The following is a 23811-nucleotide window of genomic DNA, read 5'->3' on the forward strand; positions in this document are numbered from 1 at the left end:
GAAATAACCCAAACTAGATTAGAATTAAATGAAATCAGGAATGAAAGGACCATTAGAAAGATTAATGAAAAAAAGTTTGTTCTTTGAAAAGATAAATAAAGTCAATAAACTTTTGGTCACATTAAACAGAAAAGTAACATCTTTAATAGTGTTAATGAGAAATGAAAAAAGAGGAATAACAACACATAACACAGAGATATAAAATATCGTCACTAAATATTCAAAGCTCTAGAATCAGAAATTTGAAAATGTGGAAGAAATATTCCAATACCTGCAATAACATTTGCTACCTATACTTAAAAATGAAGAAATACAACCTTGAATGGACTGATATCAAGTAGTGACATTGTAAAAGTAATTTAAAAAGCCTCCAGCAACAACAACAAAAACTCCAATAAGATGGTTTTTCACCATAATTCTCCTAAACTTTCAAAGAAATGCTTTTACTTAAATCACAGAACATATTACAAAACATGGAAGAAGGAACCCTCCTGAGTTCCTCTATGAAGCAAATATCAAATATCTCTATAATACCAAAACTAAGAAAGAACCCCCATACCCTCCAAAATACTGAAGACCAATAACATTAATGAATATTGATGCAAAAATATTTGGTAAAATACTTGATAATAATCACATATATGCAAACAAATTAGAATGCAGGTACACATTACAAAAATTATATACCATGACCCAGTGGGCTTCATCCCAAATATGTAAGGCTGATATGCAAATCTACAAACTTAATTCACCACATAAACAGAAGCAAACACAAAAACCATATGATCCTCTCCATAGATGCAGAAAAGGGTTTGACAAAATTCAGTATCCTTTTCTGATAAGAACATTTAAGAAAATAGAGATAGAAGGAACATTTGTTAAAGTGATAGAAGCCATCTATGAAAAACCCTCAGCCAGTATCATACAGAATGGAATAAAATTTAATGGATTTTCACTTAGAACTGGAACCAGACAAGGATGTCCGCTATTGCTACTATATCATTCAACATAGTGCTGGAAGTTCTGGCCAATATAATCAGGCAAGAGAAGGATATCAAGGGTATCCAAATAGGAAATGTGGAGGTAAAACTTTCACTCTTTGCTGATGACATGATCTCAGACTTAAGAAACACTAAGGACTGAACATGAGACTCTTGGAAGTGATCAAGAAATACAGTAATGTCTCAGGATGTCAACCATGTGTCTGACATTATTTACGTCTATTCCTAAGTTGAGAAACACTTAAGTTGATTTCATATATTAGCTGTTGTAAATAATGTAGTGAACATGGGAGTGCAGATATTTTTCAACATATTGATTTCAGTTCTTTCAGATATATTCTCAAAGGTGGGATTTCTGGATTATGTGATAGTTCTATTTTTAGTTTTCTGAGGACCCCCCCCACCATTTTCCATAATGACTGTGTTAATTTACATTCCCACCAACAATCTGAAAGAGTTCTCTCTTCTCTGCATTCTCACCAACACATGTTGTCTTTCACCTTTTTCATAAAAGCCCTTCCAAAAAGTGATTTCTAAACCAAATATTGTGAAACTGCAAATCTAACTTTTTTTTTTTTTTGCAGTTTTTGGCCGGGGCTGGGTTTGAACCCACCACCTCTGGTGTATGGGGCCAGCTCCCTACTCCTTTGAGCCACAGGTGCTGCCCCCACACTGTAAATCTTCCTGGACGCCAGCAGAGGCAATGAACATAACATGATGAAGAGATGATTTCACAATACACGGCATAAGGGATGTTTGCAGAAATTGGTATCTGTTGAAGATTAACTCACACAAAGTGGAAGTTAATAATCAAATATATACAAACAAAATATTTTCTCACAAGGACTATAGAGAAAAAAACTAAATAATATTTTAAAATAAGCTCAACTCAAATATTCAGAGGTAAAAGAATCATTGACATAAGACAATGTTGGGGTAAGGAGAAAGATGAATATAAAAACAACTAGATAGTATTAAAATCAGTAATGCCTTATCCAACTGTATGACATACTGTTGCTTACATGAAATAAAATAGAACTGAATGGATGAATGAAAGCAGGGACAGGATTAGCAGCAGAGAGGCCACTGAGTCCTCTGCTTTCCTAACTGACCTGTCGATCCCTCAACAGGAATCAACTTATGCACAAGGAATTGTCAATAATCTGATTAAAACATGAGTTATTTGTTAACACTTTACATCAGTGCCCTCCCAATTATCTACTTTACTCCCTAGCTCTCCTGATTTTTTTCTCAACCTTAACCTCTCATGCTATGCTTCATTGAAGAAATCTTGAATTGATTTGATACATTTGCCTCCTTTTTAATTTTATTTTCTCCTGACTCTTAAAACATGCATGTTTTTCTTTTGATTGACCAATCCAGCTGCAAAGCTCACCTTCACTGACCTAGAATTACTCATTAATTTTTACCAGTTTACCAGAACTTTATTGATCTTATTTCTTTGCCAGTTGTTCTGAGCCACAGTCATCATGACCCAGGATTCTAGAATTTTTACAAATAATAAATTTATGCTTTGTAATTTGTCTACAACAAGGAAAAGTCAGGAGAAAGACACTAAAAGAGAAAATGAATGTCATAGATAAAGAGAAAATCTAAAAATTCACCACAACTCCTTATTTTTTTAAGTCATGCTGAGTCTGGAGAAAATGTGTTGTGGGATGTGATTGTGGACTTCCTGCCACAGAGAGCCAGGCTCCCCTCCCTGCACCACTGTGATCACTGTGCACGTTCTTCACTTACAGGTTAAGGACGACCTTATGAACCACTGACATTTGATTTAACTATTTTCCATGTAATTATTTTATTCTGTGCATTTTTACTGTTTATGGTAAATTAGTGTGGTGTTTATGTTCAAAAGAAAATGATGATTATCTTATTTTTTAGTCATTGCAAAGGAAAGAATGTTTCTGTAGCAGGGTTTAGGAGAAATAAAGCAAAAGGCTGTGTGAAAGAATGAAAAATTATACATGATCATCTGAAGTAGATCCATATTCAATAATGCCATTATTTCAAGCTGTCTTCAACAAACATATTTAATTTTACAACATATCTGTTAGTTAAGTGAGGTTGTGTCTTATTGTGAAAGAAATGGACATATATGTGTCATGTATGTTTAGAGACTGGAAACTTAGGAAGTCCCTTCACAGGGCTGCATTATCCTGTGTGTGCACATATATGTCATTACTCCTGAAAGTCAAGACCTTACATCTGTTTTAAAGGGATGAAAATGTGAATGAAATTATCCTGGAATATATTTTTAAATGGCCTGAGCAATTTATTATATGAAACCAACCAAATAGTTTAATTATAGTTATAATTAGTTTAATTATAAATCAGGAAACAGTTTTTCTGGAGTTGCTGCATTTCTAACTGCACACACGTCCCCTGGGAAACACCTCAGGTTCCAAGAAGGTGAATGTCTTGGTGTATTCTAGAGAAATAGGTCTGGGGGGCTGCACACCCAGGGGGAGCAAAGCAGCAATAAGAATCTCACAAGAGCAAAATCCAGGGAGAGACTTTCTGTAGAAATTAATCATTTAATAGGTTCTTCACTAATAATTAAGACAACAAAATTCTGCTCGAAAACCAAAGTTTTCTGAGTATTTGCAAAACTGTATTGATACTGACAGTCTTCTGTCCACACACAATGTATGAAACACAAGTAAGCTCCATACGTGATTGTATAGTTTGTGAATTAGAACTAGAAATTTAGCTGTAAACTCATATATCTTATTTTTACTTTTTTTAGTTTTTAAAAGCATTCAACATGGAATAATTATCTTTCAAATAGGAACTAAATATCTGGAAATTTTGACTTGATCAGGTAAGTAGGGAAAGATGTTTTGTCCCAGGAGGAGGAGAATCTCCATAACACCCCTCTTGCTGCCATATGCCTGGGGGACCCACCCCACAGGTTGTCACCTTTAGTTCTGGGACCCAGCTACTCCTGTTTCCCCTTCTTCTTTGGGGTAGCAAACTTCCAGTAACAGAACAGACAGGACTTTGTGAGGACAAGCATCACTGCTGCCCCACAGGCCAGCAGGAAGCCAATCACGTCCAGGGAGTGGTACTGGACCCACATGAGGTCGTGGGCTGCAGCCCGCAGGTGCCGGGCTCCTCCGTGGCGCATGACAAACTCGATCCAGAAGACCGCTCGATCCAGAGGCTTCACTGGCTGGTCATGGTGAATTCTAGACAACCTCACAGCATTCTCTTTATATCTGCAGGAAAAACAAATTCAAGATTCTGACATTGAGAGTAAGTTTACTGGTTAAAGTTATCAAATTCGTGAAAGGTTTTAGAAAAGTATAACACAAATGATTCAGAAAAAAATCACAAAATCACAGAATATGAAAAAATTTAATTTGATTCATCATAGACAGTTTGATTTTGGATTTTGAATTTTACCATTAATATTTTTAAAAGTTAAAAATAGAAAGTCAGGTGGAAAAAATACCTTCCTGGGAGAGGAAACAGTATGAGTCATTCTAAGAGCTGTAGGCGAGACAGTGGAAGCCCACCGTGGGAATGGTCGTCTTGGCTGTAACCGGGAGTGTGTCGTGGTGGGTGAAATGCCACCTCCTGACCTGTCTCTCAGGTCCTACTCTCATCTTCCGCCTTCTCCTGCTCCCCACCCAGCACCCAGAATGAATTTCTGTGAATGACTGTCCCGTTAGGACTCTCCCCAGCTGAGATCTCCATCTGGATTCTCATCACGTTGAGAATCTGTTCCTTGTCTATAGGACATTACACATTAGTCACCGGGACTTCTCCCTTCCCCACACACGTTCTCTCATAGGGACGTTGCCCTTCTGTTGTCCTTCAAGCTGCCATGAGTGTTCTCCCCTGAGCACCTGTAAAGCTCTTTGTCCCCTCCCTCCCTTGGAGCATTCTTCCCAGAAGGGACTGAGGTTTGCCTCTGGCTCTTTTTCAGGCTCCCCTTAAATGCTACCTCTCACAGAGGCTTGTCCTGGCTTGGTGGCACCCTCGGATTCTCTGGCTTTTAGTGTCTTGTTTGTCTGTTTGGTCTAGAATTTTAAAATATGTATGGATCTTCTCAAACTCTTAAGTATGAAATATGTAAGGTAATTGTACATACGTTAAGTAAACAGCTCCAAAGCTCAGAATTAAATAAAAATTAAATTATGGAGACACCAATGTACCTATTATTCTGATGATGATACATGGTGTCCTTTTGCCCTCCAAAATCCCTTTTCACTGGACCTCTTTCTTACCACTACCATCCTCAAATGAAGTGTTATTCTGACAGCTAACTCCGCAGATTAACTTTGCTTATTTATTTAATCAAGTCATGGAGTGTGTCCTTATTCATGTCTGTCTCATACGTAGCAGCTGTTTGTTAATTCCATGGCTATGTGGCATCCCCTTGATTGACAGGTGCTATTACGTCGGACAGACAGTTGGGATTCTAAAATGTTTGGATGCTACTAATAATTCTGATAAAACATTTTAGTAGTGTATTATCAGGTTTATATATTTATACATATTTTCTTCTTATACCTGGGCAGGAATTGCTAAAATGAAGGTGCATGTAAAATTTTGATTTTCTTGTTGACTCTGAATTTTATCAAGCTGTATTTTTAATTACTAAAATATAAAAATATTACCATTTCTTCGACTATTTCTAACTAAAGGAAAGTAAGGCTGGACCATATATCTTTTTAATTCTGATTCTTTTAAAATGTATTAGGGCCCTGCAAGTGAAGCAAACAGATAGCCTTCAGAATGGAAAAGGATTTTTTGCACATTATGATTTTGACAAAGGTCTGATAACTAGAATCTACACAGAACTCAAATTAATCAATAAGAAAAGAATGAACAACCTCATTTCTTTGTGGGCAAGAGACTTCAACAGAAACTTCTCTGAAGATGACAGGCATGTGGCCGACAAACATATGAAAAAATGCTCATCATCTTTAATTATCATAAAAATACAAATCAAAACCACTTTGAGATCTCACGTAGCTCCAGTAAGATTAGCCCACATCACAAAATCCCAGAACTGCAGATATTGGTGTATATATGTAGAGAAGGGAACACTTATACACTGCTGGTGGGATTGTAAACTGGTATAGCCTTTTTGGAAAGAAGTATGGAGAATTCTCAAGGAACTAAAAATTGCACTACTGTTTGATCATGCAATTCCATTACTAGGTATCTACCCAGATGAACAAAAATCATTTTATAAAAAAAGACACTTGCACCAGAATTGTTTATTGCAGTCAATTCATAATTGCCAAGTTGTGGAAGCAGCCCAAATGCCCATCAACTCTTGAATGGATTAACACATTTTGGTATATGTATACCATGGAATACTATGCAGCCATAAAAAGAGGGAGACTTATATCTTTTATATTTACCTTGATGGAGCTGGAACATATTCTTCTTAGTAAAGTATCTCAAGAATGGAAGAAAAGTAGCTAATGTACTCAATACTATTATGAAACCAATATATAATCACTTGGACATTCATATGAATGATAAAAAACAAAGGAAGTCCAGAAAAAAAGAGAGAGAGGAGAGAGTGAATGGAGGGAGGGCACAACGTACACAATGCCAGGGTACAATTCAAAACAAATAAGAATATATTATAAATGTCTTACCACAAAAATATAAGTACAGTGATGGTTATGTTAATTAGTTTGATTTCAGCATTCCATATTGTATATCAAATTATCACATTGTACCCCATAAATGTATACAGTTATAATTTAATAAAAATTAAATTAAAAAAATAAAATATATTGACTCTTGATCTATAATCCATTTTGTGTTCTATTCAGGTAACTATTCTATATACTCTGGGAGAAATGTATAACTCTGTGTTTATATGGCTAAACAATCGAATAGGCTTACATAGCATGTACACACATGCTATTTATGTATCTGCCACACATAATAACCTGTCCATGTGTCATTTGTGCTCTTCAAATGCTTTTTGTCCACAGTCATTATTATGTGTTTTCTTTATCTGTTTAGATTAATATAAGTACTGGTATATTTACATTGGTATCTAACATCTTATCTTGTATTGCCTCTTCCATTTTACCAACTCATTTTATATATCTTTTCTAATTTTTCTGTCATCTTTTAAAGTATTTTTTCTGATCTATTGTCCTACTCTTTTCTTCTTGATTAAATAATTTTAAAGTATTTCTTTAGGTTATGCTTTCTTGTGTGATAATATTATTGATAGTAATAACGAGTTCTGAATTGAGAGTAGCCAGCCAAGGCATAGCATTTTCCATATCGTGTTCTGTGGAGGATAAAAAAAACTTAAAGATTTACTTTATCAAAGTTAAAAACTTTATGCTTTGAAGGGTATCATCAAGAACATAGAAAAACCAACCTATCCAAAATAGAAGAAAATATTTGAAAATCATAAATCTGATAAAGCTTTTTCACCATAAGTATGACAGTAATACTTTCATCTAAAGTATTGTAAATCTTTAATAAAATGAGTTAAAAATTAACATCTTACAAGGGTACATGTGAAACTTACTAAATGTAGAATATAAATGTCTTAACACAATAACTAAGAAAATGCCAGGAAGACTATGTTAACCAGTTTGATGAAAATACTTCAAATTGTATATAAAACCAGTGCATGGTGCCCCATGATTGCATTAATGTACACAGTTATGATTTAATAAAAAAAAATTAACACTATGGTCAAAATATTTAAATAGAACTTTCTCCAAAAAAGGTATTTTAATGACCAGTAAGCACATGAAAAGTTGCTCAATATTTTTTGCCATAAAGGTAGAGAGACTACTTAAGATCACTGTAATGGCTGTGATATAAAGACAGATAACAAGTGCTGGGAAACAGTGTGAGGGAATGGGGACTTCCTATACTATGGTAGTCAAGAAAAATTATACATGTCCTTTGTATAATTTGACATTTTCATAAACATAAGTTCCCACATGGCCCAGTAATTCCACTAATGATATCTCCCCAAGATTTAAAAATGTTTTCATGTAAAAGTATAGATAGCAATGATCATAATTACTAACAATAAAAATGTCAATGAGCTGATAAAGGAATGAATTAATTTTTCTATGTTCTACTGAAGAATATCATACAGCAATAAAAGAGATCAAAATCCTGATACATGCAACAACACAAGTAAAACTAAGATAATTATGCTTAGTATAAAAAGCATTTTTAATGCAGCAGAAATTCCATGATTCCATTTATATCTGATATCCAGAGAGGATAATCCATAGAGAAAAAAGTAAATTGGCATTACCGTGGGATCAGGTGTTTATGGGAAGAGACTTCTATGCCTTACAAAGTTCCTTTGGGGTCATAAAAATGTCTTAAAATTATATTATGGTGCCATATTCATAACTCTGTAAACATACTAAATATATCTAAATTTTACATTTTGAATATACATGAATTTTATGTTATGGGAAATATATCTCACTATCAAATCTTAAAATAATAACAATATAAAAATAAAATTAAATAAGAAAAAAGAAATACATTGAGAAATTTTAGAAAATGAATTAAAATGTATTATATTTCTAAGTTCATTACTACTTTTAACAATGGATTCTGTCTTAATTTTTAGAGTTCATCATTTTATACTTATCTGTGTATCTTAAATTATTTTTATACAGAAAATTTTGGCAATAATTGGTTATCCACTAAGTTTACTAAGTTCAATGCTACTGTGAACTCAGTATCTGATGGAAAATGAAAGCAGATTTCTTATTGGCTAAATAATTTATTATTCTTTAAATTAATACATGTTAAAATATTTTAAATATATATTTTATTTATATCTAAATAAATATATTTATTTATTCATTATGGTTATTTATGTATTTATATATTTATATATTTTAATATATTTATATATTTTAATATATAAATATATTTATATATTTTAATATTTTAATATATAAATATATTTATATATTTATTTATATAGTTATATAAAAATAGAAATATATTTTATAAGATATTTTAAAAATAATAAATTCAAAATATTTTGGGGTTTACATAGTTCCATTCAATAAAATATATAATTTTAAAATATAAAAGCAATTTTAATTTGTTGAAAATGAATCAACAAAAAAATCTCCTAATGAATTAATCTCATGTACTGATGACAAGAGAACCTGTCTATAAATATCACCTAATAAAATGTCGCTACTCACGTGGGGTCATTAATGACCGTCTTCAGAGCACTGAGCAAATCAGCACTGGACATTGTGGTGAAGTCCAAGGTGACAGCTGCTCCCTTGGCCTTCATGCGAATGATGTTGTCAGGTTGATCCGCAAACAAAGGAATGCCCACCATGGGGACCCCGTGGTAGATGGCCTCGTATATGCCATTGGTTCCACCATGAGTTACAAAAGCCTTGGTTTTGGGGTGACCTACAGTTGGGTGAATATCAGTGAAATTATTCATTATAAGTCTCAGGAATAAAATGAGAAAGACACAATACAGGACAGTGAAAGGGGAATGTTCTCTAGATAGCAGACTGGAGTCCCACAAACCTGCATTAGAACTGTTCTTGGGTTTCAGAGGCAGAAGGACCTACTTGTGCTGGAAAGAGAAGTGAAGTCTGTAGGGAGGAAATGCTGTGTGACTTGAGAACAGAAGATGGATACAAGACCACTAAGGGACAATGAAAAAGCACATTCTGGATAAAAGAAATGAAATGTACAAAGAAAAAGAAAATAAAAAGTAATGACAAGGTCAGGCATGTAATAGTCGTTCTCTCAAGGAAATAGTGCAGTCACTGTCTATGATGTGCAAGGTGTCTAGGCAGCAGGGAGTGTGACAGGAGCAGGGTTGAGGTCACAACATGGACAAGCCACACTCCTTTGTGAAGATGGCATTACTTTATGATAGAGACTGGGGATTCCTTCCCACAGACAAGGCAGAGTCACTGGAAACAGAAGAAGAACTGAGATGCTCAGTGTCGTGAGGTAAAGGTAAAGTTGGTCCAATAGAGGTAGGAGACAGAGACTGGGACTGAAATAGACACTTTGTTTCTGGCCATAAAGAATGTGAGTGTGTGCAGCAAAATTCCAACTGTTATAGGTTATTCTTTCTAGGACTAGAACATTTGTATAAAGCAGTTAGATTTTATTTTTGAGTTTTCATAAATAAATATTATTTATGACCAACTATCACCATAATTGGCTGTTACTCATGCATTCAGTATTTTTTCTCCAGAATCTTACCAAGAAGGTCATTCTGGGGTATCCATTTGTACAGCCGAGTATTGGGTCCCAAGGTATCTGGTTTCTTGCCATCATGTCTCCACAGGACCTGTTCGAGTGAAGGAAATACTTCATTCCTTATGTAGAAATCCAAAGTTATGCAAGTTAGCTCTCTAAAGGGATTGTCAGTCTTCCAACTAAACCCTTCATACAATCTATGAAGAAGTGAGCACAAGGCTGGTAATGAGAATGACTCAAACTCCAGGTAAATATAATAACTAGGATTTGTGTGCTGCTTTCATGATCAATGTGGTATCTAAGGACTTCTGAGCAACTTACACAAATGATTCCTACACTGGTAAATTTAAGCATTTAATAAATTATTTGCCAATAAATAAAATTCTAGTGTAAAAAATATAGTAAAAATGATCTACATTTATTAGATTTATTTTACACTAGCTGCAATCTTTTAAAGCCAGTATTAATCTGTTCTTATTAAATTGTTCTTTGAAATGTTTTATTTTTAATTATTTTGGACATATGATGGTTGTACATATGTATAGAGTAAGTGTGATATTTTGATACAGGTATACAATAATCAAATGTAATAATGTAATAATCAAATCATGGTAAGCATAGTATGTGAGGTCTAACAATTAAGTTTGCCAACTCATCCCAGAAGAAATGCTACCTACCTCATTGCTGAATATCACCACAGTCACCTTCCAAGAACTCCCCTTGGGAAGCTGTGCACTGACACAGCACCTAGTCCAGCCTTCTAAGCAGTTTTGAAATTCTTTTTCTAGAATGGCCACACAAACTATTGTCATATTACCTTTGATATCCTGAATGTCAATGAAATGTCTTCCTTTCAATAATTCCTTTCGCTTTTGGTAAAGAAAATAGTGAATGGGGGCCAAATCAGGTGAGCAGGGAGAGTGTTCCAGTACAATTATTTCTTTACTGGCTAAATATTCCCTCATGGGAAGTGCTGTGTGTGCTTATGCATTGTCACTATGCAAAAGCCATGAGTTATTGGCCAAGATATTCAGTTACATTTTCCTATCTGTTTCTCTATTAATGTTTACTAGGTCTGCCATGCACCTTATAGTGAAACAATGATTTTGAAACACAATTTGACAAATTATTGCAATGTTTTCTGCTATTTTGCCCATGACTGATAACCTGACCTCTCTTCATCAGTGACACTTTATCTCCCCTCAGAAACTTTAATTCATTTATACATTGGTCTTTTTTACATGGCATTATCCACAGAAACTTGTGCTAACATGTCTCTGATTTCACTTTCATTCTTGCCAAGTTTAATGAGAAATTTATAGGTTAAAAACAGAAAAGCAAAATCTCTAATTGCCTCAATCAGAAACAATAAAAGGGAAATAACAACGGATGCCACAGAGATAGAAGAGATTATCTCTGAGTACTACAGGAAACTTTATGCTCAGAAATATGATAATGAGGAGGAAATGGATCAATGCCTAGAATCACATCCTCTCCTTAGATGTAAACAAGAAGACATAGATCTCTTGAACAGACCAATTTAAGCACTGATATTGAAGAAACAATAAAAAATTTCCCAACAAAAAATGCCCTGGCCCAAATGTCTTCACAGCAGAATTCTATCAAACCTTCAAAGAGCTTATACCCATATGGCAGAAATTGTTCTAAAAAAAAAAGAGAGAGAGAGAAGGAAGAAATCTTCCCCAACACATTCTGTGAATCGAAAATACCAAAACCAGGAAAAGACCCAACTAAAAAGGAGAAATTCAGACCAATTTCACTAATGAATATAGATGCAAAAATTCTCAATTAAATCCTTGCCAATAGATTACAGCTACTTTTTATGTACAGTTAAACTTTATGTATTACAGCTACTTTTTATGTATAAAAATTATACATCATGATCAAATAGGTTTTTTTCCCAGGAATGCAAAGTTGGTTTACCATACACAAGTCCCTAAATGTAATTCATCCTATCAACAGAAGCAAAAACAAAGACCATATGATCATCTCAATAGATGCAGAAAAAAGCATTTGATAAAATTCAGCATCCTTTTCTAATTAGAACACTGAAGAGTATAGACATAGATGGCACATTTCTTAAGCTGAATGAAGCCATCTGTGACAGAATGATAGCTAACATCATGCTGAATGGCATAGAACTGAAAGTCTTTTCATTTAGACCTGGAACTAGATACGTATGGCATCTATTACCACTATTATTCCATAGTGGTGGAAGTTCTAGCGTATGCAATCAGGCAAGAGAAGAATATAATATGCATCCAAACGGGAGTGGAGGAAGTCAAACTCACTCTTTGGCAATGATATGATCTTATACTTAGAGAACACTAAATCCTCAACTACAAGACTCCTGGATGTGATCAGGAAATACAGTAATGTCTCAGGATATAAAATCAATCTCCACAATTCAGTAGCCTTTGTATATGCCAACAACAGCCAAGTTGAGAAGCTAATCAAGGACACAATTCCCTCTACAGTAGTTTCAAAGAAATGAAATAGGAATATACCTAACAAAAGAGGTGAAGGACTTCTATAAAGAAAATTATGAAACCCTAAGAAAAGAAATAGCAGAAGATACTAACAAATCAAAGAACATACCAGGCTCATGGCTGAGAAGAATCAACATTGTTAAAATGTCAATATTTCCTAAAGCAATTTACAGATTCAATTCAATCCCCATTAAAACTTCAACATCATACTGTAAAGATTTGGAAAAAAAGTTCTTCATTTTGTATGGAACTAGAAAAAATCCCAGATAGTCAAGGCAATTCTTAATAATATAAACAAAGCTGGGGCATCACCCTTCCAGACTTTAGGGTATATTACAAGTCCATAGTGATGAGAACAGTGTGGCATTGGCACAAAAATAGAGACATAGACATTTGGAATCAAATAGGAAATGATGGGGTGAAACTAACATCTTCCATTCATATGGTCTTTGACAAACCAAACAAGAGCACACACTGGGGACAAGACTCCCTTTTAATAAATGGTGCTGGGAGAACTGGATAACCACATGGAAAAGACTGAAACTGTGGACCTGCACCTTTCACCACTTACAAAAATTGATTCAAAATAAACAAAAGATTTAAATCTAAGGCATGAAACAATAAAAATCCTAGAAGAAAAAGTAGGAAAAACTCTTAAGGTATTGGACTGGGGAAATATTTTATGAGGGAGACATCAATGGCAATTGCAACAACAACAAAGATAAACAAATGGGACTTAATTAAACTTAAAAGCTTCTGTACAGTTAAGAAGACAACAACCAAAGCAAATAGACAACCATTAGAATGGGAAAAGATATTTGCATCTTATGAATTGGAGAAAGGTTTGATAACTAGGATCTACAGAGAACTCAAGTCAATTAACAAAAAAGAAAACAATGCCATCTATCACTAGGCAAGAGATATGAATAGAAATTTCTCTAAGGAACACAGATGAATGGCTAACAAACATATGAAAAAATGCTCATCATCCCTAATCACCAGAGAAATGCAAATCAAACGACCCTGAAATATAACCTTACCTCAGTAAGATTAGCTCACATCGCAGAGTCTCAAACTTCCAGATGCTGGCACAGATACTGAGAGAGGGGAACCACTTTTTCACTGTTGTTAGGACTTCAAACTCATATGACCTCTTTAGAAAGAAGTATGAAGAATCCTCAAAGAAGTCAAATTATAGTTTCCATTTGACCCTACAATCCCACTACTAGGCATCAACCCTGAAGGAAAAAATTCATTTTATCATAAGGACACTTGTGCTAGATTGTTTATTGCAGTTCAGTTTACAATCACCAGGACATGGAAACAACCCAAATGCCCATCAACTCAGGAATGGATTAACAAATTGTGGTATGTGCAAACCATGGAATACTATTCAGTCATAAAAATATAGTGACTTCATATCTTTTGTAATATCCTGTATGGAGGTGAAACACATTCTTCTTAGTAAAGTATTGTAAGAATAGAAAGCAATTGTTGAATGCCTTCAATACTAATATGAAGCCAGTAGACAATCTGATGCATGCCCACACAGGAGAAAAACTCATTTCAATTCAAATCAGGGAGAGGGGTAATGAGAGAGAAGGAGTGTTGAATACTCTCACTAAATGGGCAGGCAGTGGGGGTGTTTGGGATACCTTTTGTCTGTGGGATACAACCACAAGAGGGACACAACCACAAGAGGGACTCTACTTAACAAAATTGAATATTTTGACCTGATTGTTCATATCTTTGCATTAACCTGAAATAAATTTGCTTTTCAATTAAAAGAAAAAAAAGAGTGGTCAAAACCCCTCAATAGGGGATGGAGTAAGATGGCACACCTGAAGGATTGTTCAGCTGAGCTCTCCTAGAACAAATGGGGAAAAGAGAGAGAACCCAGGCATACCTGTCTGGGACCTTACCTAGAGTCATAGCTCAGGGAGAACAGGGAGGAGGTGGTGATCTGGAATACAGTGTACGATCTGGAGTGGTGGAAATCTGATGAATTAGGCAAGTGATTTTGACTGGCTGGGATAGGCTGGTTGCCCACAGAGGCCTAGGATGGGCGGAAGCCTTTACAGAGTTTTCAGTTATTGGGAGAAGCTGTGTGTTGAGTGCAAAGCTTGGAAGAGTAGGAAGCCTTGAACAGCATACAGCAACCATATTGGAATTCTGGATGGAGTGGACTTGTCATAGGTTTGGTGGTTGCTGAGGCAGCCATACTGAGAAGGTCTCAGTGGCCAGGGGTCTGTCATTTTGGGAAAATTGTGAGAAGGTCTTATCAGGGGCCTAAAGCATGATTGTCTTAATTATAACTTCCAGGAACAGAATTGCACTCTTGGAACATGCTGAGGGACTTCCACACCCCATGGGAATTGGAGTCAGGGCACACTGTGAGACCTGCTCCTGAAGGATTCTTGTTAGCTTTAAGATCTCAACCTGGCAGGGTCTGAACGCTGAGGAAACAATTAGGTGATCACCAAAGGCAATAAAGTTTGGAATTATGATCATAGAAGTTGCTGGCTGTGCTCTCTGTCTCCTAAAAAAACCACACAGCACCACTTGGTATCGCAGTGACACAATGCAACATACTGTCATCAACAGCAATGACTTCTGTTTAAAACAACAGAGGCAGTGAGGAGTAAAAAGGAGGACAAGGAGGTGAACAAGAAGAAAGAACACATGATGAGGAACCAACAGATAAATTCAGGCATGAAAAACCAGAATACAGGAACTTCCCCAAAGGCACCATGAGGCAGCCACTGCAGAAGACGTCACCTATAAAGATGTAATGGCCTTGACAGAAAGGGAATTTAAAATATGGATGATAAAGACAATAAAAGGAATGGTCGAAAAAAGGGAAAGATAGAATGACAAGTTGGATGAAAGATATATAGAATATACAAAGAATGTGGAGGAACTTAAGGAAATGAAGCAGATAAGCAGGGAATGTAGAGATGCAATAGAAAGTATCAAAAATAGTTTGGATCATAGAGAAGAAAGAACCTCAGAGTAGGAGGATAACGTTTTTGAGTTAACCCAGGTGGTTAAGGAGGCAGAAAAGAAGAGAAAGAAAGCAGAACAAGCACTTTGAGAACTACAAGACTCCATGAAGCATTCAAATATCTGAATAATAGGCATTCTTTTTTTTTTTTTTTTTGTAGAGACAGAGTCTCACTGTACCGCCCTCAGGTAGAGTGCCGTGGTCTCACACAGCTCACAGCAACCTCTAACTCTTGGGCTTACGCGATTCTCTTGCCTCAGCCTCCAGAGCAGCTGGGACTACAGGCGCCCGCCACAACACCTGGCTATTTTTTTGTTGCAGTTTGGCCCACCCTCAGCATATGGGGCCGGCACCCTACTCACTGAGCCACAGGCGCCGCCCCGAATCATAGGCATTCTTGAAGAGGAAGAAGATTGTCCCAAAGGAATGGAAGCCCTACTGGAGACCATCATAAAGGAAAACTTCAAGTTTTACTAAAGACCCTGACACCTTTCAGATGGATATCAAATCCTGGGTCATCTCAACTCAAACAGAGCCTCTCCAAGACACATTGTAATGAACCTTTCCAAAATCAAGAGGAAAGAAAAAATTCTGCAAGAAGCCAGGAGTAAGTACCAACTGACCAACAGAGGCAGAGCTATTAGGATGACAGCAGAGTTTTCAACTGAAATCTTCCAAGCCAGAATAGCGTGGTCATCTACCTTCAACATTCATAAACAAAACAATTTTCAGCCCAGAATTTTGTATCCTGCTAAGCAAAGCTTTAAAACTGATGAAGAAATCAATTCTTTTGTGGACATACAAGCTCTGAGGAAATTTGCCACAAGACCAGTGCTATAGGAAATACTTACATCTATTCTCAACACAGATTACCATAATGGACCACCAAGAAAGTAAACACCCAGAAGCTAAAGGTCAAAACATAGCTTTTGCAGTGGTGCAAAGAATAAAACTACACAATGGACTTCTACAAAATAAGATGAATAGAACTCCACCACACTTAGCAATTCTCTCAATAAATGTCAATGGACTGAATTCACCACTGAAGAGGCAAAGGCTGACTGGGTAAAAAACATAAGCTGTCCACATGCTGTTTCCAGGAGACACACCTAGCCTTGAAGGACAAATCAAGACCCCGGGTTAAGGAATGGAAAATAATATTTCAAGCACATGGAATTCAAAACAAAGGAGGGGTTGAAATCTTATTTTCAGATACAAGTGGATTTAAAGCAACTAAAGTTAAGAAAGACAAAAATGGACATTTTTACTAGCTAAAGGAACAAGTCAACAAGAAGATATTTCAATTTTAAATACTTATGTGCCAATTTAAATGCTCCTAGATTTATGGAACAGACCTTGTTGGGTCTGAGCAATATGATATCCCATAATACTATAATAGTCAGGGACTTTAACACCCCTCTGACAGAACTGGACAGATCTTCTAAACAGAAACTAAACAAAGATGCAAAGGTTTTAAATGTGACCCTAGAACAAATGGGATTAATAGAACACACCAAATGGTATTAATATACAGAACACACCATCCCAAATCTAAGGAATACACATTTTCTCATCATTCCATGGTACATATTCCACATATTCCAAAATCAACCACATTCTAGGATACAAATCAAACATTATCAGAATTAAAAGAATACATATCATACCTTGTATCTTCTCAGACCACAGGCAATAAAGGTGGAACTCAACTCCAACAAAAATGTTCATCCCCACACAAAAACTTGGAAATTAAACAACCATATCCTGAATGATAGTTTGATTCAAGAAGAGATAAAAGAGGAAATTGTTAAATTATTCAAAAATAAAAAAAGAAGACTCAAGTTATCAAAACCTTTGCAAGCAAAAGCAGACTTAAGAGGGAAATGTATCACATTAAATGCCTACATTCGAAAAACAGAAAGGGAGCACATTAACTCATGAATCATCTTATGGAAATAGAAAAAGAAGAACAATCTAATCCCAAACCCAGAAAAAGAAAAGAAATAACCAAAATCAAAATAGAGATGAATGAAATTGAATAAAAAAGAATCATTCAGAAAAGTAATGAAACAAAAAGTTGGTTTAAAAATAAATAAATAAAATCAATAAACCTTTGGCCAGATTAACTAGAAAAGTAAATTAGAGATTACAGATTTTACTTTTCTAATCTAGTAAAATGTCTAATCACCTCAGTAAGAAATGATAAAGGGGAAATAACAACAGATGCCACAGAGATACAAGAGATCATCTCTGAATACAAGAAACACTATGCCTAGAAATTTGACAATATGGAGGAAATGGATCAATACCTGAAATAACACCCCCTACCTAGACTTAATCAGTAAGAAACAGATCTCTTGAACAGACTAATTTTAAGAACTGAGATTGAAGAAACAATAAAAAAACTCCCAACAACAAAAAAAATCCCAGGCCTAGACGGTTTAACACCAGGATTCTATCCAACCTTCAAACAAGAGCTTATACCCATACTGCAGAAAATATTTCAAAACATTGAGAAGGAAGGAATCTTCCCCCAACACATTTTATGAAGCAAACATCACCTTGATACCAAAACCAGGAAAAGACCCAACTAAAAAGGAGAATGTCAGACCAATTTTCCTAATGAATATAGATGCAAAAATTCTCAATAAAATCCTAGCCAATAGATTACAGCTACCCATTAAAAAAATCATTCATCACGATCAAGTAGGTTTTATCCCAGGGATGCAAGGTTGGTTTAACATACACAAGTCCCTAAATGTAATTCACCCTATCACAGAAGCAAAAACAAAGACCATATGATCATCTCAATAGATGCAGAAAAAAGCATTTGATAAAATTCAGCATCTTGTTCTAATTAGAACTCTGAAGAAAATAGACGTAAGTGGAACATTTCTTAAACTGATTGAAGCAATCCACAACAGACCCACAGCTAATATTATACTAAATAGAGTAAAACTGAAAGTTTTTCCACTTAGAACTGGAACTAGACAAGGCTGTCCTCTACACTCCTACTATTCAACATAGTGCTGGAAGTTCTAGCTGATACAACCAGGCAAGAGAATAAAATAAAGAACATCTAAATGGGGGCAGAGGAGGTCAAATTCTCACTGTTTGCCAACAATATGATCTTATATTTAGAAAACCCCAAAGACTTAACCTCAAGACTCCTGGGTGTGACCAGGAAATACAGGATATAAAATCAATGTCCACAAACCAGAAGGCTTTGTATATGCCCCAAACCACCAAGTTTAGAAGCTAATCAAGGACTTAATTCCTTTCTAAGTAGCTTCAAAGAAAAGAAAATAGTTAGAAATATAACTAACAAAACAGGTGAAGGACTTCTATAAAGAAAATATGACAATACCTAAGAAACAAAATACCAGAAGATATTAACAAATGGGAGAACATACCATGCTCATGGCTGGGAAGAATCAAAATTGTGAAAATGTCTATACTTCCCAAAGCAATCTACAGATGCAATGCCATCCCCATTAAAATACCAACATCATAATTTCAAGATTTGGAAAAAATAATTCTTCATTTTGTATGGAATCAGAAAAAAAACCATATAGCCAAGGCAATTCTTAGTAATAAAAACAAGGCTGGGGGTAGTAGTGTACCAGAGTTTAGAATATACTACAAAGTCATAGTGATCAAATAGCATGGTATTAACACAAAAATGGAGACATAGACATCTGGAACTGAACAGAAAACCATGAAATGAAATAAACATCTTACAGCCACATAATCTTTGACAAACCAAACAAGAGCATACACTGGGGGAAAGAATCCCTATTCAATAAATGATGCTGGGAGAAGTAGATAATCACATGGAAAAGACTGAAACTGGACCCACACTTTTCTCCACTCACAAAAATTTATTCAAGATGGATAAAAGATCTAAATATAAGGCATGCAACAATAAAAATTCTCAAAGAAACTATGGGGAAAACACTTAAAGTTATTGGACTGGGGAAAATTTTTATGAAGAAATCTTCTGTGGCAACTGCAACAACAAAAGTAAACAAATATGACTTAATTAAATTGAATAGCTCTGTACAGCTAAGGAGACAACAACCTAAGCAAATAGACAACCATCAGAATGGAAAAAGATATTTACATATTATGAATTGGACAAAAGCTTGATAACTAGCATCTACAGAGAACCCAAGTCAATCAACAAAAAAGAAAAAACAATGCTAGGGCGGTGCCTGTGGCTCAAGGGGTAGGGTGCCAGTCCCATATGCCGGAGGTGGTGGGTTCAAACCCAGCCCTGGCCAAAAAAAGAAAAAACAATGCCATCTATCACTAGGCAAGAGAAATGAATAGAAATTTCTCTAAGGAAGACAGATGAATGGCTAACAAACATGAAAAAGTGCTCATCATCCCTAATTATCAGAGAGATGCAAATCAAAACCATTCTGAGATATTGCCTACCCTCAGTGAGGATGGTCCACATCACAAAATCTCAAAGCTGCAAATGAAAGCATGGATGTGAAGAGAGGAAAACACTTTTACACTGCTGGTGGGACTGCAAACTAATGCAACCTTTTTGGAAGGAAGTATGGAGAATCCTCAAAGAACTCAAATTAGACCTCCCATTTGATCCCACAATCACATTACTGGGCATGTACTCAGAAGAACAAAAATCATTTTATCGTAAGGAAATCTGCACTAGACTGTTTATCACAGCTCAATTTACAATTGCCAAACTGTAGAAACAACCTAAATGCCCACCAATCCAGGAATGGATTAACAAGCTGTGGTATATGTATACCATGGAATACTATTTAGCCACTAAAAAAGATGGAGACTTTACATCTTTTGTATTAACCTGGATGGAGTTGAAATACGCTTTTCTTAGTAAAGCTTCACAATAATTGAGAAACAAGAATCCAATGTACTCAATTCTGATATGAGAATAATTGATGACTTTGTACATGGTGGGGGATGAGGGAATGGGGGAGTAGAGAGAGGGAAGGAGGTGGGGGGGTGGAGGGTCATGATGTGTGACACACCTCTTGGAGGCAGGACATAGTTATAAGAGGGACTGTGCCTAACAAATACAATCAGTGTAACCTTGTTCTCTGTACCCTAATGAATTCCCAACAATAAATTAAAAAAGCTAAAAATAAAATCCTCAAAAAACTAGGCATAGAAGGAATATATGTCAAAACCAGCAAAGCCGTATATGACAAACCCACAGCCAACATTATACTAAATGGGGAAAAGTTGAAATCTATCTCACTAAGAACTAGAACAATACAAGATGCCACTGTCTCCACTTCTATTCAACATAGTACTGGAAGTCCTATCCAAAGCAATTAGGCAAAGAAATAAAGGGTATCCAAATCAGGGAAAAGAATATCAAGCTATCACTTTTGACTAATGATATGATTTTGTGTCTAGAAAATCCCAAAGGCTCCACTGAGAGACTCCTGAAATTGATAGATAAATTCATCAAAGTTTCTGGTTACAAAATCAATGTATACCAATCAGTAAGATTTGTATATACCAATCACAGTCAGTCTGAGAGTCAAAATAAAGATCAATACCAGCTGCAATAGCTACAAAGAAAATAAAATACTTAGGAATAAATGAAACCAAGGAGGTAAAAGATCTGTACAAAGAGAACTATGAAACACTGATGAAAAAAATTGCAAATGACACTTACAGATAGAAAAACATCTAATGTTCATAGATTGGTAGAATTGACATTGCTAAAATGATTATACTACCCAAGATGATTTATAGATTCAATGCAACCTCTATATTTCACAGATCTAGAAAAAAAAGATCTTTGGATCTTGAAACCAAAAAAGAGCCCAAATAGCCTAATCAATCTTAAGCAAAAAGAACAAATATTGAGGCATCACGTTACCAAACTAAAACTATACTATAACTCTACACTAACCAAAACAGCATGGCATTGGTGGAAAAATAGAGATAGACAATGGAACAGAACAGAGAACTCAGATATAAAACCATCTACCTGCATCCACTGATCTCCAACAAAGAAGACAACAACAGACCTTGGAGAAAAAGAAGTCATATTCAATAAATGGTGTTAGGAAAATTGAATAACCACTTACAGAAGAATGATAAAGGACCCCTATCTGTCACCACTTAAAAAAAACTAAAAAAAAACCCAAAAACTAAATCATGATGGATAAAAAACAAATGTAAGGCATGAAACCATAAAAGTTCTAGAAGAAAATGTAGGAAATACTCTTCTAGACATCAGCCTAGGCAAATAATTTATAACTGAGACTCCAAAGGCAATTATAGCAACAACAAAAATAAATAAATGGAAATCAATTGGATTAAAAGATTTCTATACAGCAAAATAATCAACAGAGTAAACACACAACCTACAGAATATAAAAAAAATTGCAAACTGTGTATCTGATAAAAGGCTAATATCCAGAATCTACAAAAAACTCAAACAACTCAGCAAGAGAAAACAATTATGAAGTGGGCACAAGACATGAACAGAAGCTTTTCGATATAAGATAGACAAAAGCCTGACAAACATATGAGAAATGCAAATTAAAACCACAATGAGGTATCACCTTATCCCTGTCCCCTGTCTGAATGACTATCATTAAAAGTCCAAAAGCAATAGATGCTGGCATGGATGCAGAGAGAAAGCAACACTAATACGTTGTTGATGGAACTGCAAATTAGTGATCTATGGGAAACAGTATGGAGATTTCTCTAAGAACTAAAAGCAGACCTACCACTTGATCCAGTAGTCCCACTAGTGATTATATATCCAAAGGAAAAGAAGTCATTATATTAAAAATACACCTACACTTGAATGTTTATTGCAGCACAATTCACAATTGCAAAGATGTGAAATCAACCTACGTGTCCATCAATTAATGAGTGTATTAACAAAATGCAGTGTGTGTGTATATATATATACATATCATGATGTATATATATATTTAATGATATATACATATATATATATCATGGAATACTAGTCAGCTATAGAAAGAAATGAATTAATGTTTTTTGCAGCAATATAGAAAGAATTGGAGACCATTATTGTAAACGAAGTAGCTAAAGAATGAAAAAACAGATACTGCATGTACTCCTTAATAATTTGGAGCTAATCAATGGGCACACATGACACAGAGAAATGTACATGTCATTGGAAATCAAGAAGGGGGATGGAGAAGGGGGTAAATCCTACCTAATAGGTACAATGAACACTATTCAAGTGATGGACACAATGATAGCTCTGACTTAAGATTTATAAAAGCTATCCATGTATAAAACTATGCATTTATTTTAACAAAAATAAAAGAATAAAAATTAAAAAGAGCTATCTAAAAAAAGACAAAGCAATTTGAAAATGTCTGTTTGTTGATCTAATTCAGCCTTCCAAACACTCACAAAAAAGGCAACAATGATAATTAACCCTGCTCAGCAACAATCTACTGTGGCATTGTCACAAACACAATTGTGAGGTTCTGATGTCCCAGGTCAGGAAGCCTTACTGAGTTGTGTGTACAGTGCTGCCAATGTAAGTGCACAGCAACAGGTTCTTGAACTTAATTTTCAGACACCTGAAGCTCTTGAGTGACAGAAGTAGTAGCTTGTTGATATCTACCTGTTCTTTAAGTAATTTCATTAGAGTTTGCCATTTACTGATTGCAAAATATCCACATCCATAAAATCAGCTACTTGTGAGAAATGTGTTGATGCTGTGTCGGAGTTTCCATAACACTGTTAGACACACATCACTGAACACTTCTCCCAAATAAAAGTTTAAATCACAATGTTTGACCGAAATTAAGAGCATTATCTCTGTTTCTAGTTTTGAACATTCTTTTATTGTAGAAAAATAGATCCAGTGGGCAGTTTATGAATAACAAGACACCTATTCAAAAAGTCTAAAATTGTATTTGCTAAACTTTGCTGGACTGTTATCACTTAGCCGACAGACTGCATCAGTGATTACTACCATCTCCTATAACACAGCCACGTCCATGCCCAGTACCAAAATAAGGTCTTTGAAGAATTCCTAGGTAATCCT

The 23811-nt window shown here is 35.2% G+C and overlaps 1 protein-coding gene across 1 annotated transcript in view; it reads right to left on the reverse strand.

Annotated features, from left to right (window-relative positions):
* Positions 1-3319: 3319 nt before the first annotated feature.
* The window catches only part of LOC128591718 (UDP-glucuronosyltransferase 2B4-like), a 29975-nt gene continuing 9483 nt past the window's right edge, over positions 3320-23811 (reverse strand). Inside the window, exons 4-6 of the mRNA XM_053599752.1 lie at positions 10251-10338; positions 9215-9434; positions 3320-4243 (exon numbers count right to left, since the gene is read on the reverse strand). Of these exons, the coding sequence (XP_053455727.1) occupies positions 3964-4243; positions 9215-9434; positions 10251-10338 (588 nt within the window). The 3' untranslated portion in view covers positions 3320-3963. The remainder of the gene's footprint in view (positions 4244-9214; positions 9435-10250; positions 10339-23811) is intronic.

This window comes from Nycticebus coucang, chromosome 1 (assembly GCF_027406575.1).
Source record: "Nycticebus coucang isolate mNycCou1 chromosome 1, mNycCou1.pri, whole genome shotgun sequence".
NCBI lineage: Eukaryota > Metazoa > Chordata > Mammalia > Primates > Lorisidae > Nycticebus > Nycticebus coucang.